We start from the raw sequence: 19868 nt of genomic DNA on the forward strand, positions 1-19868 counted from the left end.
TGGTCTCGATCTCCTGACCTCGTGATCCGCCCGTCTCGGCCTCCCAAAGTGCTGGGATTACAGGCTTGAGCCACCGCGCCCGGCCTTCTTTGTCTTTTCTTTTACTAGGCACATGTTAAAATAATGAATGAATCTTGTGGTGAGATTGCACAGGAGAAATCTCACCACAAAGAGAAATGTCCTTACCCAGGAACTTATATAGAAGCAAGAGAGAGTAGGTCCTCGCAGAAAGAATATTGGATAGTTCTCAGAATTGATTATGTTAATGAGACAGATCTAGGAGTGAATTTGATACCATCTTTTATACTCTACATTCATCAATTGTAAACTATGAGAAGCGTTAATGCCAGAAATACCATCTTTAGATAATTGTGCTACAAAAATACTTTCAAAAGCAAGTAAAATGCAACATTATGATATTAAGACAAATCTATAAATAACCTTAATATCTAACAACAAAGAATAATTAAACATTGGTACACATATGTAATTGAATGCCATGAAACTGATAAAATTCAATAAATGTTCTAAATGTGACTCCTGACTCTGCTACTACTCACTTGCTTGGGAATCCTGGCCAAGGCTCTGTATCTCTCTGAGCCTCAGTTCCTTTCTCTGTAAAATGTGCACACATAACTTATTTTACAGTTTGTATGACAACTAAACGTCATTTCTTGTGAGACACTTAGCAAAGTGAACAACACATGGTATGCTCCCTGTATATTTTAATTGTTGTTATAATTGTCCCCAGCATTCAAATAAACTGATGTGAAAGATATTTATGTTATACAGAGAAAATAATAATAGATCATGAAATTTCATATTAAAATTTTTTAAAAATGAAAACAATGTATAAGATACCTGATATAAATGATGAATTGATGGGTGCTGACGAGTTGATGGGTGCAGCACACCAACATGGCACAAGTATACATATGTAACAAACCTGCACGCTATGCACATGTACCCTAGAACTTAAAGTATAATAAAAAAATAAAAAAATAAAAAAAAGATTATAAGCTTAGAAAATTATGTAAGCATTGATACCAAGTTGTAAACTATGATTAAAATTGTGTTTTGAGTGACATTTTATTTACTTCAAGTCCCAGGTCTGCTATGAATCATTGGCTTTCCATGGATCTCAGTTAAATGGAATCATCTCCAGGGACCCTCTCTAATTTTATGATGCTATTTTCCTTAAACATCCTACAATATTAGCTTGGTAATGAATACCGTAAGAAAGTATAAATAAAAATTGCCATGTGAACTTGGAGGATAGAGCAAACACTGCCAGGTGAGGGATATGGGAATAATTTAGGAAGGGATTATTTTTAAATATTAGCTCATTCAACACTCACTAAAACTCTTTGGGGTAGGTACTGCTGTCACTCTAATTGCCAGTAAAGGCATGAGGCTCACAGAGGCTAAATACCTAAGGACACATCGCCAATAAATGGCTATGCCAGGATTGAAATTCAGGTCATTGGACTCCAAACCCATGTTCTTAACAACTCTGCCATGAAGACCGTTGGAACAACTGTATACCAGGGATCAGAACCAGCATGTGCAAAGCCATTGGAATAAAACAGTGTGTACTTGAACAAGAGCCTGATTTAACTTGACTAGTAGGCACCCAAGGAGGAATGGATGGAGGGAGATAAGGTCTCAAGGGAGAAAGTTAGGAGAAAATTTAGAAAGCATATCCCTCAGTTCCAAATTAAAAATAATGAATAGTAAATATGTTGTATTACTATATTTATAAATTAGAAAACACAGATGAAGACAAAAATAAAAGTACTGTATTTTTACTACCCAGAGAACACTCTATTAATGTCAATGTATGTTTCCAGTCTTTATGTATGCATACATGCCCACCCATAGTATTTCTTGAGAAAATCAAAGCATACTGTCCCTTTATTTCTGCATGATACAACATGAATAATTCACATTTTACTGCTTCTCTCCCCTCACTTCACAAAAGGAAGTTTCTGTTCAAAAAATTGTTCAGTCTCCTTTGCTGACTTTTCCTTACCATTGAACCTTGGAATTCCCTGGGGCACAATCTCTGGCACTAGTTTATTTTCTCTTTCCACTTCCTAGGTGATTTAATCCAGTTTCATGGTTTACAAAAAGAACTTCTGTATACTCAGAACTTCCACATTTTATCTCCTATTCAGACCTCTCTTCAGAATTCAGCCCCTTACATCCACCTGCTCATTCAATGATCTCTTCTTGAGTTTCTAGTATCTGCAATTTGATATATCAAAATTGAACTTATGTTGTTTTGTTGTTTGCATCCACATCTTCGCCATAACATTCTCTACTGCAGCCGATGCAACTCCATCCTTTTAGTGTTCAGACTGAAAATCTTGGCATCCTCATTGATTTTTCTCTTTCTCCAACATCTCAAGTCAGCTCTAATAGCCGATCTGTTCACTCTACCTTCAAACTATATTCAGAATCCCAGCAGTTCTCACTACTTACACTTACCATATCTTCAATCCAACCGCTGTCATCTCTCTCACCTAAGTTAGTGCAAATTTCCTAATTGCTACTCATTTTCTGCTTTTGTGCCCTTATTCTTGTTAAAATTTTAGGCAGAATGTGTTAAAATGTTCTCATGAAATGTTTAAGCCAAAGTCTTTTAAAGTCCAAATAGGCTCAACATCATCACATTATCTCTTGTTCTCCATGTCTTCCTTTCTCTGCGTTTTAACTTTTCTACAGCCACACGAGCCTGTTTGCTACTCCTCAGCACACTAAACATAAGTCTGTCTTAGGGGCTTTGTATTTGTTTTATCCTTTACCTGGAATGTTGTTTTTCTAGAGATCTGCATGACTCATTCATTTAATTCTTTTGGCTATTTACTCAAATGTTATTTTTTCAGTTTGTGCTTCTTTGGCCACATTACTCAAAATTTCATATATCTCTGGCACTTTCTATACTGCTTCACTGCATTCTGTTTTTTGCTTTTTAAACACTCACCACCGTGTAGCACACAATATTTTACATATTTATTTTGTTTGTTGTCTGGCAAACTCCCTTAGAGTATAGGCTCCATAATGATTTGAATTTATATCTATTTTGTCCATAACTGGGTCCCTGAGGCATAGAAGGGTGTTGGTACAGAATAGTTACTCAATAAACATTTATAGGAAACACATGAGTAATGCTGATAGATTTGACGTATTCCTTTCAGGTCTATTTGGAATTTATACTCCATGAATTTCTTGCATTTTGATTGCACATAAGATGACTTTCTATTTAGCCTTATAAAATCTGAGTAATAGCACAGTTCTTTTGCATTTCTATGTCATAATTTTTTTAAAGTATATTCCAGGTATCTAAGTTCATAGCTATTATGTGCCTCATCAGATTATAAAGCAGTAATTGCTTTATAATCTGATGAGCCGTAATTTGGGATGGATATCAGGGCAATGTAAATATACTTGTACTAGATAACCTATACACTGTACCTTCTGTGTTTCTATGTGCTGAATCATCTTTTCCCTGGAATGCTCTTTACTGTATAGTTTGAAAGACAACTCCTGTAAGATTCTCCATCTCTAGGATGTTCAAATTGTGTCTGGGTGGCCCTTCTCGTTTTCATGGACATTGGTAATGTCTTTTATTTTTTTGGTAGGAAGGAGCTGTGAGGCAGCAAGGAATAGTTAAAACAATCTGTTATAAATCAACAGGCATAGGCATAAATTCCAGCTCCATTATTTTCTAAGTGTTCAGCTAGTTTTTAACTTATCAAAACCCATTACATCATTTGTAAAATGAAGGTAATAATTCAGTTCAAACATCCCAAATTCAAAACTTGAAAATCTGAAATGCTCCAAAATTGCTGAATTTTTGAGTACCCATGTGACACTCAAAGGAAATTCTTATTGGAATATTTCCAATTTCAGATTTTAGGATTTGGAAAACGCTCAAACAGTAAGTAAGTGTAATGTAACTATTCTAAAATCTGAAAGATTCTGAAATCTGAATTTTGGTCCTAAGCATTTTGTGTAGGGGTTTTCAGCCTGTACCTACCTTTTAGGGTTGTTGTAAGGATTATTGGTATACATTTGCCACACTTACAGACACTCTTAAAGACATAGCCATTGTGTCAGAAATCTTCAGGGTATATAGAGTGTACATGGAATATAGTATCTTCCATGTGAATCAGATACATTTTTTTCTCTGAAATATGTAAGCCTTGTATATGTCTTTAAAAATAAAGTACCTAAAACATTCTCTTTTGGCCTCTATGGCATCACATACTCTCACTTTACCTTCTTTTTGGGTTGCCTCCTTTTCATAGCTGGCTTTTCCCAAACCTGGCCCCTCAGCAGAGCTTATTTTTTAGCTCTACCTTTGCAATATTTATACTTCCTCTCCAGGCGATTTCCTGCATTCTAAATATTTTATATATTGATGACCCTCAATTTACATCTCTAAACCAAAACTCTCCCCTAAGTCCAACCTTACATATTCACTTTCCTGTTTGATATCTTTACCTGGATACCTCCAAAGCATCTAAAATTTTGCATTTTCAAAAGATCATTAGTTTTCTTCTGCTCCTCACCTGTTTATGTGCTAATCTATCCCATCTCTATTAATGCTGTCAAAATGCACTAGGCTCTCAAACTAGAAGCCTAGGAGTAGACCCTGATTCCTCTCTCTACCTTACTACTCACATCTAGTCCATCAGCAAGTACTGTTGATTCAACTTGGAAAATATATCTGACTGTGACCACTTCTCTTCATATCTACTGTCACCAATCATAGAGAAGTCACCATCATTTCTTGCTAGATTATTACAGGTTTCCTTATAAGATTTCTTCAATTGATTATCCAGAAAAATGAGCAGCCAGAATAATCCTTTCTAAGACTAAATTGTGCCAGTCGTTTGCTTAAATCTCCTCAATGACTTTCTGTTGTATGTAACATTATTATTACTTTTTTTTTCTTGAGACGGAGTCTCACTCTCTCACCCAGGCTGGAATGCAGTGGTACCATCTTGGCTCACTGCAGCTGCCTCCTCTCGGATTCAAGCAATTCCCCCGCCACAGCCTCCCAAGTAGCTGGAATTACAGGTGTGCACCACCACATCCAGCTAATTTTTCTATTTTGGTAGAGACGGGGTTTCACCATGTTGGTCAGGCTGGTCTTGACCTCCTGACCTCAAGTGAACTGCCAGCCTCGGCCTCCCAATGTGCTGGGATTACAGGCATGAGCTACCATGCCTGGCCAACATTAAAAATTTTTATAAGAGCCTACAACATCCTACATGGCCTGGACCTTTATTGTCTTTCCATCTTCGCCTCGTATCACCATCCCTCCCATGTTCTTCATGTTTTAGTCATATATTTTACATGACTGGCTTTTTTTCATTCTTCTGTTTCTTTTTCTTTTTTCTTGGAGATGGAGTCTCACTCTGCTGCCTAGGCTGGAGTGTAGTGGGGTGATCTCTGCTCACTGCAAGCTCAGCCTCCCAGGTTCATGCCTTTCTCCTGCCTCAGCCTCCGGAGTAGCTGGGACTATGTTTTCTTTTTTTTAACTTTAATTTTAAGTTCAGGGGTACATGTGCAGGTTTGTTACATAGATAAACTTGTGTCATGGGGATTTGTTGTACATATTATTTCATCACCCAGTTGTGAAGTCAAGTATCCACCAGTTATTTTTTCTGATCCTCTCTCTCCTCCCACACTCCAGTAGGCCCCAGAGTATGTTGTTCCCCACTATGTGTACATGTGTTCTCATCATTCAGCTCTGACTTACGTGTGAGAACATGCAGTATTTGGTTTTCTGTCCCTATGTTAATTTGCTAAGGTTAATGGCCTCCAGCTCCATCCATGTCCATGCAGAAAACATGATCTCATTTTTTATGGCTATATAGTATTCCATGGTATATATGTACCACCTTTTCTTTATCCAGTCTATCACTGATGGGCATTTAGATTGATTTTATGTTTTTGCTATTGTGAATAGTGTTGCAATGAACATATGTGTTCATGTGTCTTTATAATAGAATGATTTATATTCCTTTGGGTATACACCCAATAATGGGATTGAAGAGTTGAATAGTATTTCTGCGGTGGGAATATAAATTAGTTCTATCATTGTGGAAGACAGTGTGGTGGTTCCTCAAAGACCTAAAGACAAATACCATTTGATCTTTACTTTTCTTTGTATTCATTAGGTTTCAACTAAAGTTACCCTTTAGAATACCAATATGTAAGGCCCACAAGTATAGGGAGCTTGTATATTTTGCTTACTCTTGAATATTCAATTCCCAGGACAGAATAATAGCATATACATACTATAAATATTTGTTAAATGAGTTAATGAATAGATGAGGCATGTTAGGTGCTCAAAGAAAGATAATAATGATACTTACCAATGAATATTATTACATTTCTTTGTTACAATACTCTCTTTCACTAAATAGTTAATAATTTTTTGTTAAATGAAATAAGTAACAAATTTCACATAACTTCAAAAGGCAATATTTTAGTGTTTTAATATACATACTGTATCTCAATATGTTGGGGTTTCATAAAACAACTTAAATGAATAAAATGCATGGGATTGATATTTCAGCTACATGAGCTGACGGGACACTAGGTCTCTCATATCACTTTGATGTTTTTACATAAAAAATGAGTCCTGTTTTGTTATTGGTTCACTCACTAACATTCTAATTTAATAAAAAATTGTGCTTTCTTTAACTTCAGATTTTTCTTTTTGTCTGCAGTAGAATTCCCATGACCGTGAGAATAATTATTTTAGATTTTGGGTCTAAGGAAAGTGAAAGAAAGATTTGGTAGTATTCAAATGACTTGCCAATGACAAAACTAACATTAGTCTTCATTTGCTCCTCCGTGTCTACAATGCCAACTTTCGTACCAAAACTATTTTTTTCTATATATTCCCAAATGTCTAGTTATTCTGCAACATCTGGTTATTTGATGAAATATTAAAAATTTAAGCTTTTGTCGCTATACAGAGGAAGCCTTTCTCTGTTGCCATAGGAAACAGTAGAAGGAAATAGTGAAAATCCTGGTAGGAGGGATTAGAAATATGATTCAAGTTACGTTCGTTTTGTGTCTGGTCTTAACTTTTTGTAGATTTGATGACCTTTGAAACCATTAGTATCTTGTAAAAGTGTGATATTTGCATACATTCCTGAAGAAACATCACCTGTTTTTGAAAGTCGGTGATTAAAAAGATAGTCACTTTAAAATAATTTGAAATCCTTGGCTGGCAAAATTGATAACAAAATAAGTCTCTTACACAATTCCCCTAAGTGATCAAATCACTAATTTGTCAATTATCTTTTACAAATTATGCTAGAATTTGCCATAGAAAATTTGGGACAAAATTTCTTTCTTCCCAGGAATTTAAATTGAAATAGATGATGACATTCATAGCTATACTAAATTTCTACCTGGCAGAATAGTTCCAAACATACATCCTTTTAGCCTTTTGAGCCTTAGTGATGTGGAATCTTTTTCTGGATCAGGGCTAGAGGACTGATTACTGTGAATTTTATTACAAGACTCTGTAATTACTTTGAAGTCTCTCTGGAGGACCAAGTAGGTTGCCAGAGAATTTTCTGTCCTCACGACCTAACCACAGAATGCCCTTGAAAATTTAATAACAAAAAGATGTCATTTTGAATATATATATATACACATATATATGTATGTATATATATGATCCCTGTTTAATTTATAAAGCATTTATTTAGTTGATATCTTGTATTGATTCACATAAGGGACAGCCTAGCACATAGTATCCCCATTTTTCAGGTGAGCAAATTCTGGTCCCGAGAGGTTAAACAATTTACTAATACTTCTTAATGGAAGAACAGGGATTGAAATGTGAATATTCTTTTTCTCTAAAAATTGGTGCTAATCTGACGCTTCCTTGCTGCCTATTTGGGGGACATTGTACTCTATAATTTCCAAACCTTTTCCTTTCACTTCTACAGTTTGTTTAACATGAAACATCTACTTTTCTTCACTTGTTTTTGTTATATCTTCCACATTAATTAGACACAATACTTATTTATTCCTGGGAAGATTATTCAACTTGTTTGACATTGCATTTGGAGAGAGATTATGTGGGGTATTTTTGAAAAGATAATTTTATTTTTGTAATCGCATAATTACATGCTCAATGCTAAATATTTCAAAAGAAAAGAAAGCATAATGAAAATTTAACAACAGTTAGCCACACTTTCATTACCGAGAGATCACCAATGTTTAATATTTTGGGGTGCATACTTCTTGAGGTTTTCTGTTCCTGGTGTAGTTTTGCTTCTAGGATGCTCTGTCATCTCTGCCTGAGAGTACAGTACAGTTCTGACTGCGACACACGAGGTTTGGTTTTGTGTATTGCAGGTGAACAAATAAAGACTATTACTCTAAGCAAGGCAGGGTCAAGAAGCTACATCAGCTGCTTCATCAAATCATAAAGGAAGCAGACAAAGGAAAGTCAGAAACGTTTTTGAATTATTTTTTCTTTGTTATCTGCATCATCAAAATGTTTTTTCTGCTAACATGTATTATAGTACTTCCCCAAACTAGTTGCACTTATGTTTGTTAAAGACCCATGTTGTTTTTTTTTTTTCAGGTTTAGAAGATCGTGACCACATGGATCATCTAACTAAATGGTACATGGGGACACAATGGTCCTATAGAGAATACATGTGAATTGTTGGCTAATTTCTTGATTTGCGACTCAACGTAGGACATCGCTTGTTCATATCTATCAGAACACTCCTGAATTTTCCCCACCATGCTATCTTTATTAGCTTGAACTCCTTCCCTAAAATGGTCCTTCTGTTGATCCTGTCAGTCTTACTTTTGAAAGAAGATGTCCGTGGGAGTGCACAGTCCAGTGAGAGGAGGGTGGTGGCTCACATGCCAGGTGACATCATTATTGGAGCTCTCTTTTCTGTTCATCACCAGCCTACTGTGGACAAAGTTCATGAGAGGAAGTGTGGGGCGGTCCGTGAACAGTATGGCATTCAGAGAGTGGAGGCCATGCTACATACCCTGGAAAGGATCAATTCAGACCCTACACTCTTGCCCAACATCACACTGGGCTGTGAGATAAGGGATTCCTGCTGGCATTCGGCTGTGGCCCTAGAGCAGAGCATTGAGTTCATAAGAGATTCCCTCATTTCTTCAGAAGAGGAAGAGGGCTTGGTACGCTGTGTGGATGGCTCCTCCTCTTCCTTCCGCTCCAAGAAGCCCATAGTAGGGGTCATTGGGCCTGGCTCCAGTTCTGTAGCCATTCAGGTCCAGAACTTGCTCCAGCTTTTCAACATACCTCAGATTGCTTATTCGGCAACCAGCATGGATCTGAGTGACAAGACTCTGTTCAAATATTTCATGAGGGTTGTGCCTTCAGATGCTCAGCAGGCAAGGGCCATGGTGGACATAGTGAAGAGGTACAACTGGACCTATGTATCAGCTGTGCACACAGAAGGTAAGTTTTCTTTGCATACATCGAGTATCTATTATTATACACTCAACAGTTAAAATTTCAGGTTTGGGAAGACTAAGCTATTCCTAATTATTTTGGATATTTTGAATTGTCCTAGTTATAACAGTACTATAAGAACAGACTAGATGACATACATCTAGAGAGACATAGACTTAAACTACAAGAAGGTGTATGTGGCCAATATTTGGTTAAATATAATTTTGTTTTAATTGTGAATTACATTATTTACTTCTACTATACTGATGCTATATTATACTTCTGATATAATGATCTTTTTATATTCATCACTAGAGGTTTTTAAGTCTCTATATCTTCACTGTACACCTCATATTTTTGTCATTTCAAGATTGTTCTAGGTGCCTAGTGTTTCTAATAGTTAAAGCAAGGTACACATAAATACACATTGCACTGAAGGTAGTAGCCAGCTCTAACCTAGGTATGTTGTTATAGAGAATTACCAAAAAGTTTAGTCTTACAGCTACTTTTTCAGAAGAATTCATGGTCAAATCCAAAATAGAGATAAATTAATTTTATCTTTGTGTAGAACATATTTGAGAAGTATAATTTTAAATAATTCAACATGTTTGCTTTAAAATGTATTGCTTCTTGATGCTCCAAGAATAGTGAGGAAAGAAAAATCAGACTGATGCTTTATAACAGTGAATAGTAAGTAGCCCTTTGTTTTTTATGATGTTTAAAAAATCATTTGTATACATTATTTGTCAGTTCTTGACCAAGGCTGTTTGGAAAAAATTTGTTTTGACCTACAGGGGTTGTGACCCAAATGGGGAGACTTACTTGTTATGCAGCTCTTCTTCTAGAATAACAAAATGTGTATATTAAGCACTATAGAATACTGAAGAAGATACAAAATACCTTTTATAAATCATCAAATTATTGTATTTGTTGAGATTTTTAAAATTCTGCATTAACATGTCAATATAGTCCAAACATTTCAGTCCAGTAAAATGTGGAATTAAGTTACTAACTCCACTTCAGAGGTTAGGAATATATTTATGCCACACATATTATGCACAAATATATTATGCACAAATATATATGCAAGACAGTCCTGTGAAGGATAGCCCTTTGTTTTGTATATCACAGACTTCAGTGGGATTTCAATCTGGCAAATGTAAGTATGCACAAATACTTATATAATCATAATTCAAGATGGCACAATGTTACAAATCTGACTCTAAAGGAAATTGATGGAGAAAAAAATCACCTCCTGCTCTGTGGTTATGGGGGTCATGGTGGGAATCTTACAGAAGGAAATGGAATTCGACAACTGAAATTTAAAAAGAATAATACTGACAATTGGTGAAAATTAGCAGCGATGGCTTTCAGTGAACAGCATAAGAAAACACGAATAGGTGAGAAAGTAAAAATGTGTTTGAAATGGCCAATTATAAAGGTATGTTTTGGTTTGCCTCAAATAAATCATACATTTTATTAGGGACTCCCTTCTAGCTTCAGAAAAGCAGGGTTTGGTCACGGTGTGGCAAATGCTAATTCAGTTGTGCTCCAAGGGAAACTCTTATTAGTCATGGCCCTTGACTTTTACTAGTTAAACTGTTGTTTTATCCTTAATTTACCCCAATAGCAATCTAATAACCTAATAAAATAAGTTATGATGCATTCAAACAATGCATTATCACATAGCTAATAAATAAATGAGACACTCTATTACGTAATGATTACAATTTCCAAGATCATCTTAGGCGAAAACAACAAGGTGCATTTCTGTGTATATAACATTTTATTTTTTCTAAAAGGGTTTTTTTATACAAACAATTTGATTGACTATTCATAGAATTGTTCTTAGAAAAGAGCAAATCTACTAAGAGTTGCTGCTTCTGAAAAGAAATCTAAGTTAAGAAATGAGGTGGAATATTTTATGCATAATTTTTATATACATACACTTTAAGCTCTAGATTAAATACATAATTTACCTACTGAAATATAACAATTACATGAAAACATTCTATTTGTGGGCAAACAAAAGACAATAGAAATTACAATGCCAAATTAAGGTAAAATATTTAGGTTGTACCACCAGGATTCAGGAGAGAACAAACCTTGGAATTAGACATTCAAAGGTTGCAAGAAGTTCTCCTTCACTTACTGTTTATGTGGTTGTGTCAAGAAATATTTATCTTGCTTTGATCCCAAGCAAGTATGTGGATAATGAGGTTATGTAGTGTTAAGGCTTATGATTTATCAGTATAAGAATGGCATAGTAAGAATATTCACAAGGTGAAACTCACCTCCAGATTCAGAAAAATGGGAGTCAAACAGGATACAGCTTTGTTGGGTACTGTGGGAACTCTCCAAGGTGATGCTTGTTTTTTTTGCTGCTCAGTTTTTCAGAAAGTCTTGGTGTGGTATCTTCCATGAAATGATAGTATCAGTTATCATCCAGTCTCTTTCTCTCACTGGGTTGAGGTGATTTTTCTCTAGCATTAGGATAATTAATCCCAGTACCTGATAATTTATCTTCATGTTCTTATAATTATTCTCCTTTGTTCCATTAATATTCTCTTTCTTGAAGAGTATGGAAATTTCCAAATGCTTTCACATGAACCATTAAGGTCTATGAAAAGATGTGGTCCTATTTTCAACTTACATTTTTTCTCCCAATTGCCTATGTATTTGATACTTAAACCTAACCATACTGTGTCACAGGTACCACAAGATTGTCCTTCAGGAAAGTGTATATCATCACAGAATTCCAGAGGAGTGTACAAGGAAAACTGGGTTTCAGTTTCAATGCTAATCTCTGATACTTGCTATTTCCTGTGATTTATGGCTTTAGTAGGCCGTGTGACTGGGTATTTACTTGTTTTATTACACAGAAATTATGCCTAGAACTTCTAGGCAAAGAGATTCATAGTGTAAAACAGAAGAAGAAGAAAAAAATGTATTTTTAAAGAGTAGATCAAACTAACTCTTCAGCTGGGAAGAGGAAAGGAATATGCGATGACTCAGAACAAAAGTAAACTCACTTATTTTAATGGAGTCAGAACTTTCTCTGCACTAAGGAAAGTACTTGTGCGAACCTTGGTACATGTGCCCATGATGACACAGGATTGATGGTGCTTGCTTGTTTAGCAGTGTGGCAGATTGCATTGATGACTTCCACTAATGATTCCTCTGTATTCACATCATTTGCTTTTGACTCGATAATTCCCTTTTACTTTCATGTAGCACTGGCCTTCTGACTACTTTGACCAATAGCACTTGGTTGACATGAAAACTTTCTTCCTAGTTTGTGTTGGAACCCTGTCATCACCCTGTGAAGCATGAGAGCACCCAGGTTTTCCAAATGAGTGCATCTTAGACCAGTTGACCTCAAACATGTGAGAGCATGCAATGCAGATCAACAAAATTGCCTTCCCAACCCACAACTAATTGCAATCACATAATTGAGCCCAGCTGAAACCCTCAACATTACCCAGCTGACTATTATTGTGAGCAATAAAAAATGCCTTCAGGATGGAGTTCAGTATAAACATATTCATCCCTCTCACTTGAGTCTCTAACTTCCCTCCTCCCAAATAAGATGCTACTGCTTAAACTTCAAAAACAAAATGAAATAAATTGCCATGTATTAATATTCTTGAAATTTGAATATGAAATAAAACATAATATATGCTGTGGGAAAGAAGGAATATTTAAAATGCTTTGCCCATACTTCTGTGGCTAGAGATGTGATAGTTCCCTTAAAGTCTGAATATTTTAAATAGTTAAGCACTTGAATATATTTCATTATTATATTCTTTACCTTGGTCTAGTTCAACTTTATTGAGAAAAGTAATTATTGCATTGCGTTTTATACAAAAAATTATATTGTACTTTCTGGGTGATTGACAAGATTTCACACTTCACTAGTTTTCCTGACTTTCTTTGAAAATCTACAGTATATCCACAGGGCCTATTATAGTGCCCATCATATAATAGGTGCTCAAAGACTATTTGCTGAATGGAAAAATTTGTGTTAGAAAAGTACATAGCTCACTATTTATGAATACATAGTATGTGGATAAATAGCAGGCACTTGTAAGTTTTTAGTTTTGCTTCTTTATAAAAATGAGGTGTCAAAATGACTCCCTTGATTAATTGTAAAATCCTGTTCATGCTATACCTCATTTTTTGTTTTCACTGGTTCTTGAATTTATTATTTCTGTCTAATGACAGTAATGTTAATTTGTTACAGCAAAAAAAATATCTGTGATGTTCTGGGGAGAAAAATGTACCAATAAATTTTACTGTTAGCATACATTATTAAAAATATTGTCTTCTGGTTAACCTAGAAATTGCAATTTCAGGTTATGATATGACTTCCCATCAATTATTTACTTAAAAATGTGTTAATCCAGCTTTGATTGAAGGACCTTTAGTGTGATTCATAGTCTATATGCTTGTTTGACTTCTAAAAAGTGGAAGTCCACTTTTCCCATCTCAGCATTTCTACTAATTATCATATCAAGACAACAATTTAGCTGGGAAAAATAATAAATGCCACTGTGGAAGCTACTGAATAATTTTTTAAAGGACTTTATTTTGTTTCTCCAGGAGCTGAATGGTGCTGCGAATTAAATTTTGGGATGATCATGGTAAAAATAAAGACACATAAACTACTGTTCATTCCATAGAATGTTAACACTTGACAGGTCTCAGGCCAGCATTTAATCTTCTGTATTTTACGGTTAAGGAAACTAAGATTGAAAGGTCACATATCTCTACCATTTTTGTCAGATAATTTGTTGCAGAGTTGTGTCTTGGAACTCAAGATTTCTGTCCAGAACTTGGTTTCTAAAACATTGTTGGAGATTATTATGCAGGTTACTTTTTGCCATTTTTCTACCTCTCCATTGCATTGTTTTATTCCTTCTGCCTTTATCTCAATGGCACCAATATTTCTAAACCATTGGCTGAAAGTGTTAATAACTATCTGAAATAGTAGAAGGGACCACAAATGAAATAATTCATCTAAAAATTAGCCTTGACAGGAGATTCGCTTGAACCTGGGAGGTGGAGGTTGCAGTGAGTCGAGATGGCGCTATTACACTCCAGCCTGGGTGACAAAAGCGAAACTCTGTCTCAAAAAATAAAAATAAAAATTAGCCTTGAGAAATAGCATGCTCCCTTTGCTCTTGATCTGTAAATTAGATGAAGTGCTCCTTTTCCTGGATGCTCCCTTTGCTCTTGATCTGTAAATTAGATGAAGTGCTCCTTTTCCTGGATCATACTGAAGGTTTGCAGAAACTCTGAAAGATTTTCCTTTGCTCCACAAAAATTCTGAAAACATGAGATCCCCAGAAATCTTTGAAATTATGGATTGATTGTATAATTGTATTGATTACCACTGACTTAACAATATATACAATTTAGAAGATGTAGAGACTTTTAGGGGGATTCTTTAGTAAGTTGGATCAGGGATCCATAATCTGGGAAACACAGTGGGTAACTCTAATTGTAAAGAAACAAATTTTTCATATTCATATTCACACATCACTGTCATAAACTTCATTGCTAACAGTGAAAAAATTACAGATAGCCCTGGTTTAGAGTGTTTAGAGGGGCACTCTCTCCTCTTCCCTCCAGAAGGAATAGCCTATGGACTCAGTAAGTAATTTCTAAGAGAGTTATCATTGCCTCTTTCAGAGAAAAATATAGAATCTGCTGACATATCCACATGTGGTTTGGGCAGTGTTTATATTCAGATTCATTTCTGATGATACAATTTCTGGCTTGGACTCTGGCTCACCTATAAGAGACTAATTCCCGGGATAGCATCGACCTTCCTCTCTCTTAGGCACCATTGCTGTCATCAATTGCTGAAAATACTAGAAAACTCCCACAAATACTCCATGTCCAAGATGAATAAGCTGAGTTAAAAGGAATTTTGTTTTCAGCGGATTTCACTGCACTGCTCCCGCATAATGCGTAAATATCTCTGGTAATGTGCAAATGTGGACACTTCTACAGTTCTAAATAATCAGATGCTTACCTAAATGTGAAGATCATATCTTAGTATGTAGCCTCTCAGTTATTCACTATTTACCCATCTTATGGATGGCAGCTGCACACATGCATGTTTTCCCTTGGTCACTCTTATTCCAGATGCCATTAAAACTTTTTAGCTTCCAGGTTTGTAGTGTTCAGCCACTTCTGTTGAAGTTGCTTCTGCATAAGGAAAGCTGGGGAATGAGAGGGCATGCTGTGAGATGTTTATGTTCCAATGTACAGCTTGAAACACATAAAACACAGAAGGAAAAGCAAATTATGCACAGTAAGTTCTGCCCAACAAAACCCAAACAGGCATATATAAGAGAAAGCAAGAACAGAGATCCTCAAAACTCTAGAGGGAGTATCTTGAGAATTTTTTTTCTTCCTTCCCTCCTCCTTTTCTTCCCTACTCCTTTTCTTTCATTCCTTCCTTCCTTTATAACTTCTTACCTTCCTACCCTCCTTCCCTTTTCTTTGTCTCTCTCCCTTTCTCTCTCTCTTTTTTTTTTTTGTTTGAGAGAGGGTCTCTCTCTATTGCCCAGGCTGAAGAAGAGTGGCATGGTCATAGCTTACTGCAGTCTCAACCTCTTGGTATCAAATGATTCTTCTGATTCAGCCTCCCAAGTATCTGGGACTACAAGAACATATGACCACGTGTGAATAATTTTTATTTTTTAATTTTTTTGTAGAGATGAGGCCTTACTGTGTTTCCCAGGCTGGTCTCAAACTCCCACCTGCCTTGCCCTCCCGAAGTGCTGGGATTACAGGTGTGAGCTACCACAACCGACATTGTCTTTCTTATTTATCATTTTTCCTCATCTCCTTTAAACTAGAAGGTTTTTGTTTTGTTTTTTGTTTTTGCTTTTGCAGGCTCTTCTGTAAGTCTTGTCATTATCCTGTTAATTTGATAGTGAGTAGATAAAATATGAAGATTACATTAATACTATCTTGGAGTTGGAAAAATAAGTTAAAACGACTAACTGTACTAAAAGTAAGATAACTGACATGAGAACTAAGGATTTTACTCTGTGGCTCCAAGAAAGTCACTTCAACTCCTTGCATTATTATTATTATTATTTTTTATACAGAAAGGCACTACAAAGGATGTTCTTACAGATTTCTTCTAAGACTAAGCTTCTGTGACTTGCTATGCTCAAATTTCTGCAGACTACAGCTGGGCTACATTAAATGTTGGACATAGGGTGGGCAACATAAGGCTCTATCTCTACAAAAAGTAAAAAAAAAAAAAAAAAAAAAAAGAAAAGAAAAGAAAAAGAACAATTAGCTAGGCATGGTGGTGTGCACCTGTAGTCCCAGTTACTTGTGAGACTGGCAGGAGGATCACTTGAGGACAAGAAGTTGAGGCTGAAGTGAGCCAAGTTTGCACCACTGTACTCAGCTTGGGTGACAGGGCAAGAACAATATCAAATGCAACCAAGCAGGGCCTGTTCAAAGGAGAGTAGACCAAATGGTTATGCAATTTGAAATTATATCCTCAGAGAACAAATTTAGTAGAGAGAAGACAAGACATAGCAAGGCCCTGATTGCTACCTTTAGGTATCTGATATATTTACATATTTTGCTTATTTAGATATTTGTAAATTCAGGTGGAAAACAGCTAGATTCACTCTGTATGGGCAGCAGTTAACAGAGACAGCTAGTTACTAAAATACAAGAGTAACAAAGTATGGTTTAATTAAAAAAATTTATATTAGCAGAATTGTTCAATAAAGGAATTGCCTCTCTTAGGAGGTAGTGAGTTAGATCTCTGTAACTCCTTGTGCACAAACCTAGAATGGACAATCACTTGGCATACTCTGGAAAAATAGACTTAAACCTCAGTTGAGGAAAGAAGAATATTGGACTGTTTGTTCTTTTGATAATTCCCAATGTTGACAATCAAATGCCATTGAGATCATATTACTCTGTGAGTTGAAACATAATCACTATATATTCTCTTTTCCTTTTCCTTTTCCTTTTCCTTTTCTGAGATGGAGTCTCACTTTGTTGCCCAGGCTGGAGTGCAGTGGCACGATCTCGGCTCACTGCAACCTCTGCCTCCGAGGTTCAAGCAATTCTCCTGCCTCAGCCTCCTGAGTAGCTGGGATTACAGGTGCGTGCCACCATGCCCAGCTAATTTTTTGTAGTTTTAGTGGAGAGGAGATTTCACCATGTTAGCCAGGGTGTTCTTGATCTCCTGACCTCGTGATCTGCCTGCCTTGGACTTCCAAAGTGCTGGGATTACAGGTGTGAGCCACCGCGCCTGACCACATATACTATATTTTAAATTTGGTTAGCTTGTTCATTTATTTCATAACACAGTCTGATAAAGTAGTCATTTTAGTAGAATGGACAAGGAAAGAGTGATTTTTTTTCTGCAGCTAAAGTTAGTGGCAAAACAAGGATTTGGACCTAAGGCCAACTCTTTTGAAACAAATCTAAATCTCATTCCTTTACATTGGAGTAGGTGTGGCTCCAAGGAAAAGCAGAATGGACATCTCCTGGTTCTTTTTCCTTCCCTGGGAAACAACAACAACAAAAAACCCTATTTGTTTCCCCACTGAGAGTATCTTTTGAGCATATTTTTGTGTCTTTTTATCTAGCTTTCAGAGCAGCACCTTTCCTTGTTCCCGTGGAATGGGTTAATTATAGTGAAAAGAAAACAAATTAAGGAGGAGGCCTGTGGCAACAAGTTGACCTCATAAAAGTCCTCTTTGTGAGTCTGATGATAAACACAGACTGTGCTTGGTTGTTTCTATTTACATCTCCATCACAGGCTCCACACTCTGTCTTTCAGATGCTGATAATAGCAGGAAGCAATATGGTGCAGAAGTTTTTAAGAGCAGGAGGATATATTGTTAAATGATGTAGCCTTATATATGAAAGACAATTATTTGGAATTCATCAGGGCTATGGGTTACGAAATCTCATTTTGGCACATTTGCAAACACTCCAGAAAGATTTATCAAACATTCAAATGTTGAATTGAGGAGATGTTTTGGCAAGAGGTGTAATAGTCAAATACATTTATTTTAGGGGACTTTGTAAAGTCCAAATGTTACAGCCCAATGTTACATTTACACATTGATTTTCACACATACACACACACACACACACACACAATGAGATTCTAAAGAGATTATCTAGTCCATGTTTTTTTCTTTTTTTCAAATAGTGGATCATAACATAAGTTATTTGTAAAACTAATTTAGAGGGTTGAAATCAGAATTTAATATAGAATACATTAAAATAGACTAGAGTAAAATATAAATATTAACATGTATTACATCATATGTTAGATATTTTGTAAATTTCATTTTAGTTACACAAAACCATAAATAGCCTGTGGGTTACCATTTAAAAGATATTTCTTCTATGTCTTGCAGCTAAAAAAAAATAAAATTTAAAAGTGACTTACTCTACTTATCTTTTTCACGATATTCGTAAATACTCTTCTAGAGAAATGTAACCGATACACATGAATTTATTCTTCTGTGACAATGTCATTTAGTTTATATTTTCTGGAGTGATGGGTTTTAGGTCTTATTCAAAACAAGCAAAAACTTCATGGCAGCCATGGTAAGAAATGATAGAAGCATTGAACAACTATCTTATAGGGCAGATATTTTTATTTCAATTTGATAATAAGGAAATTAAATTTACTTATCAACTAGCAAGACTGTTAATCAGTATTTGTACTCAAATTTGCCTGGGTTCATCCTACTACTTAAATGAGAATTATTTCAAAGGGTCAAAAATCAGATTCCAAAGATATATTTGCAACAAACTGTGAATTTAAGTTACTGCACAGTAGGTTACTCATTGAACAATTATACCAATTATTTAAATAATTGATGTAATTTTGGTAAATGGTATATGCATCAGGATAGGACAATGGAGTGGATAGGTCAGGAGAGTTTCTAGTCCTAGTTTTTATCAGTGATAAAGACAGCGTGGAAGCATTTTAATTTTTAATATCCCAATATAGTACACTAAGAAATAAATGCCAAAAATATTATCATTTTGACATTATTTTGACATTAAACATTTACATTTAACAAATTAACATTTCTAAACCCCCCTCCCCCGACACACACACACACAGAAACATACAGGTACAAGCACATAAAATATAATGTAAGGCATTTGTGCCATTTACAAGATAACGTTTTGGCTATATAAACAAGTCATAGTGCACCACATGTGCACTATGTGTAATAAGCCACAAGTTTAAATATATAAAGTGACAATCTTCTTCCATTTTACTCCGAGTGTCCCAAAAATTATATGAATAATTGCATTTGATATATAGTCAAGTCTAAAATTTAGACTTCTTTTGAGA

General features: G+C 35.5%; 1 protein-coding gene across 2 annotated transcripts in view; it reads left to right on the forward strand.

Moving 5' to 3' along the window:
- GRM5 (glutamate receptor, metabotropic 5) overlaps positions 1 to 19868 on the forward strand; it is a 588169-nt gene that overhangs the window by 7663 nt on the left and 560638 nt on the right. For both annotated transcript variants that reach the window (XM_011938475.1, XM_011938476.1), the window contains exon 2: positions 8633 to 9493. In XM_011938475.1, the coding sequence (XP_011793865.1) occupies positions 8833 to 9493 (661 nt within the window). In that variant the 5' untranslated portion in view covers positions 8633 to 8832. The remainder of the gene's footprint in view (positions 1 to 8632; positions 9494 to 19868) is intronic.

Source organism: Colobus angolensis, unplaced genomic scaffold (assembly GCF_000951035.1).
Source record: "Colobus angolensis palliatus isolate OR3802 unplaced genomic scaffold, Cang.pa_1.0 Scaffold174, whole genome shotgun sequence".
Lineage (NCBI taxonomy): Eukaryota > Metazoa > Chordata > Mammalia > Primates > Cercopithecidae > Colobus > Colobus angolensis.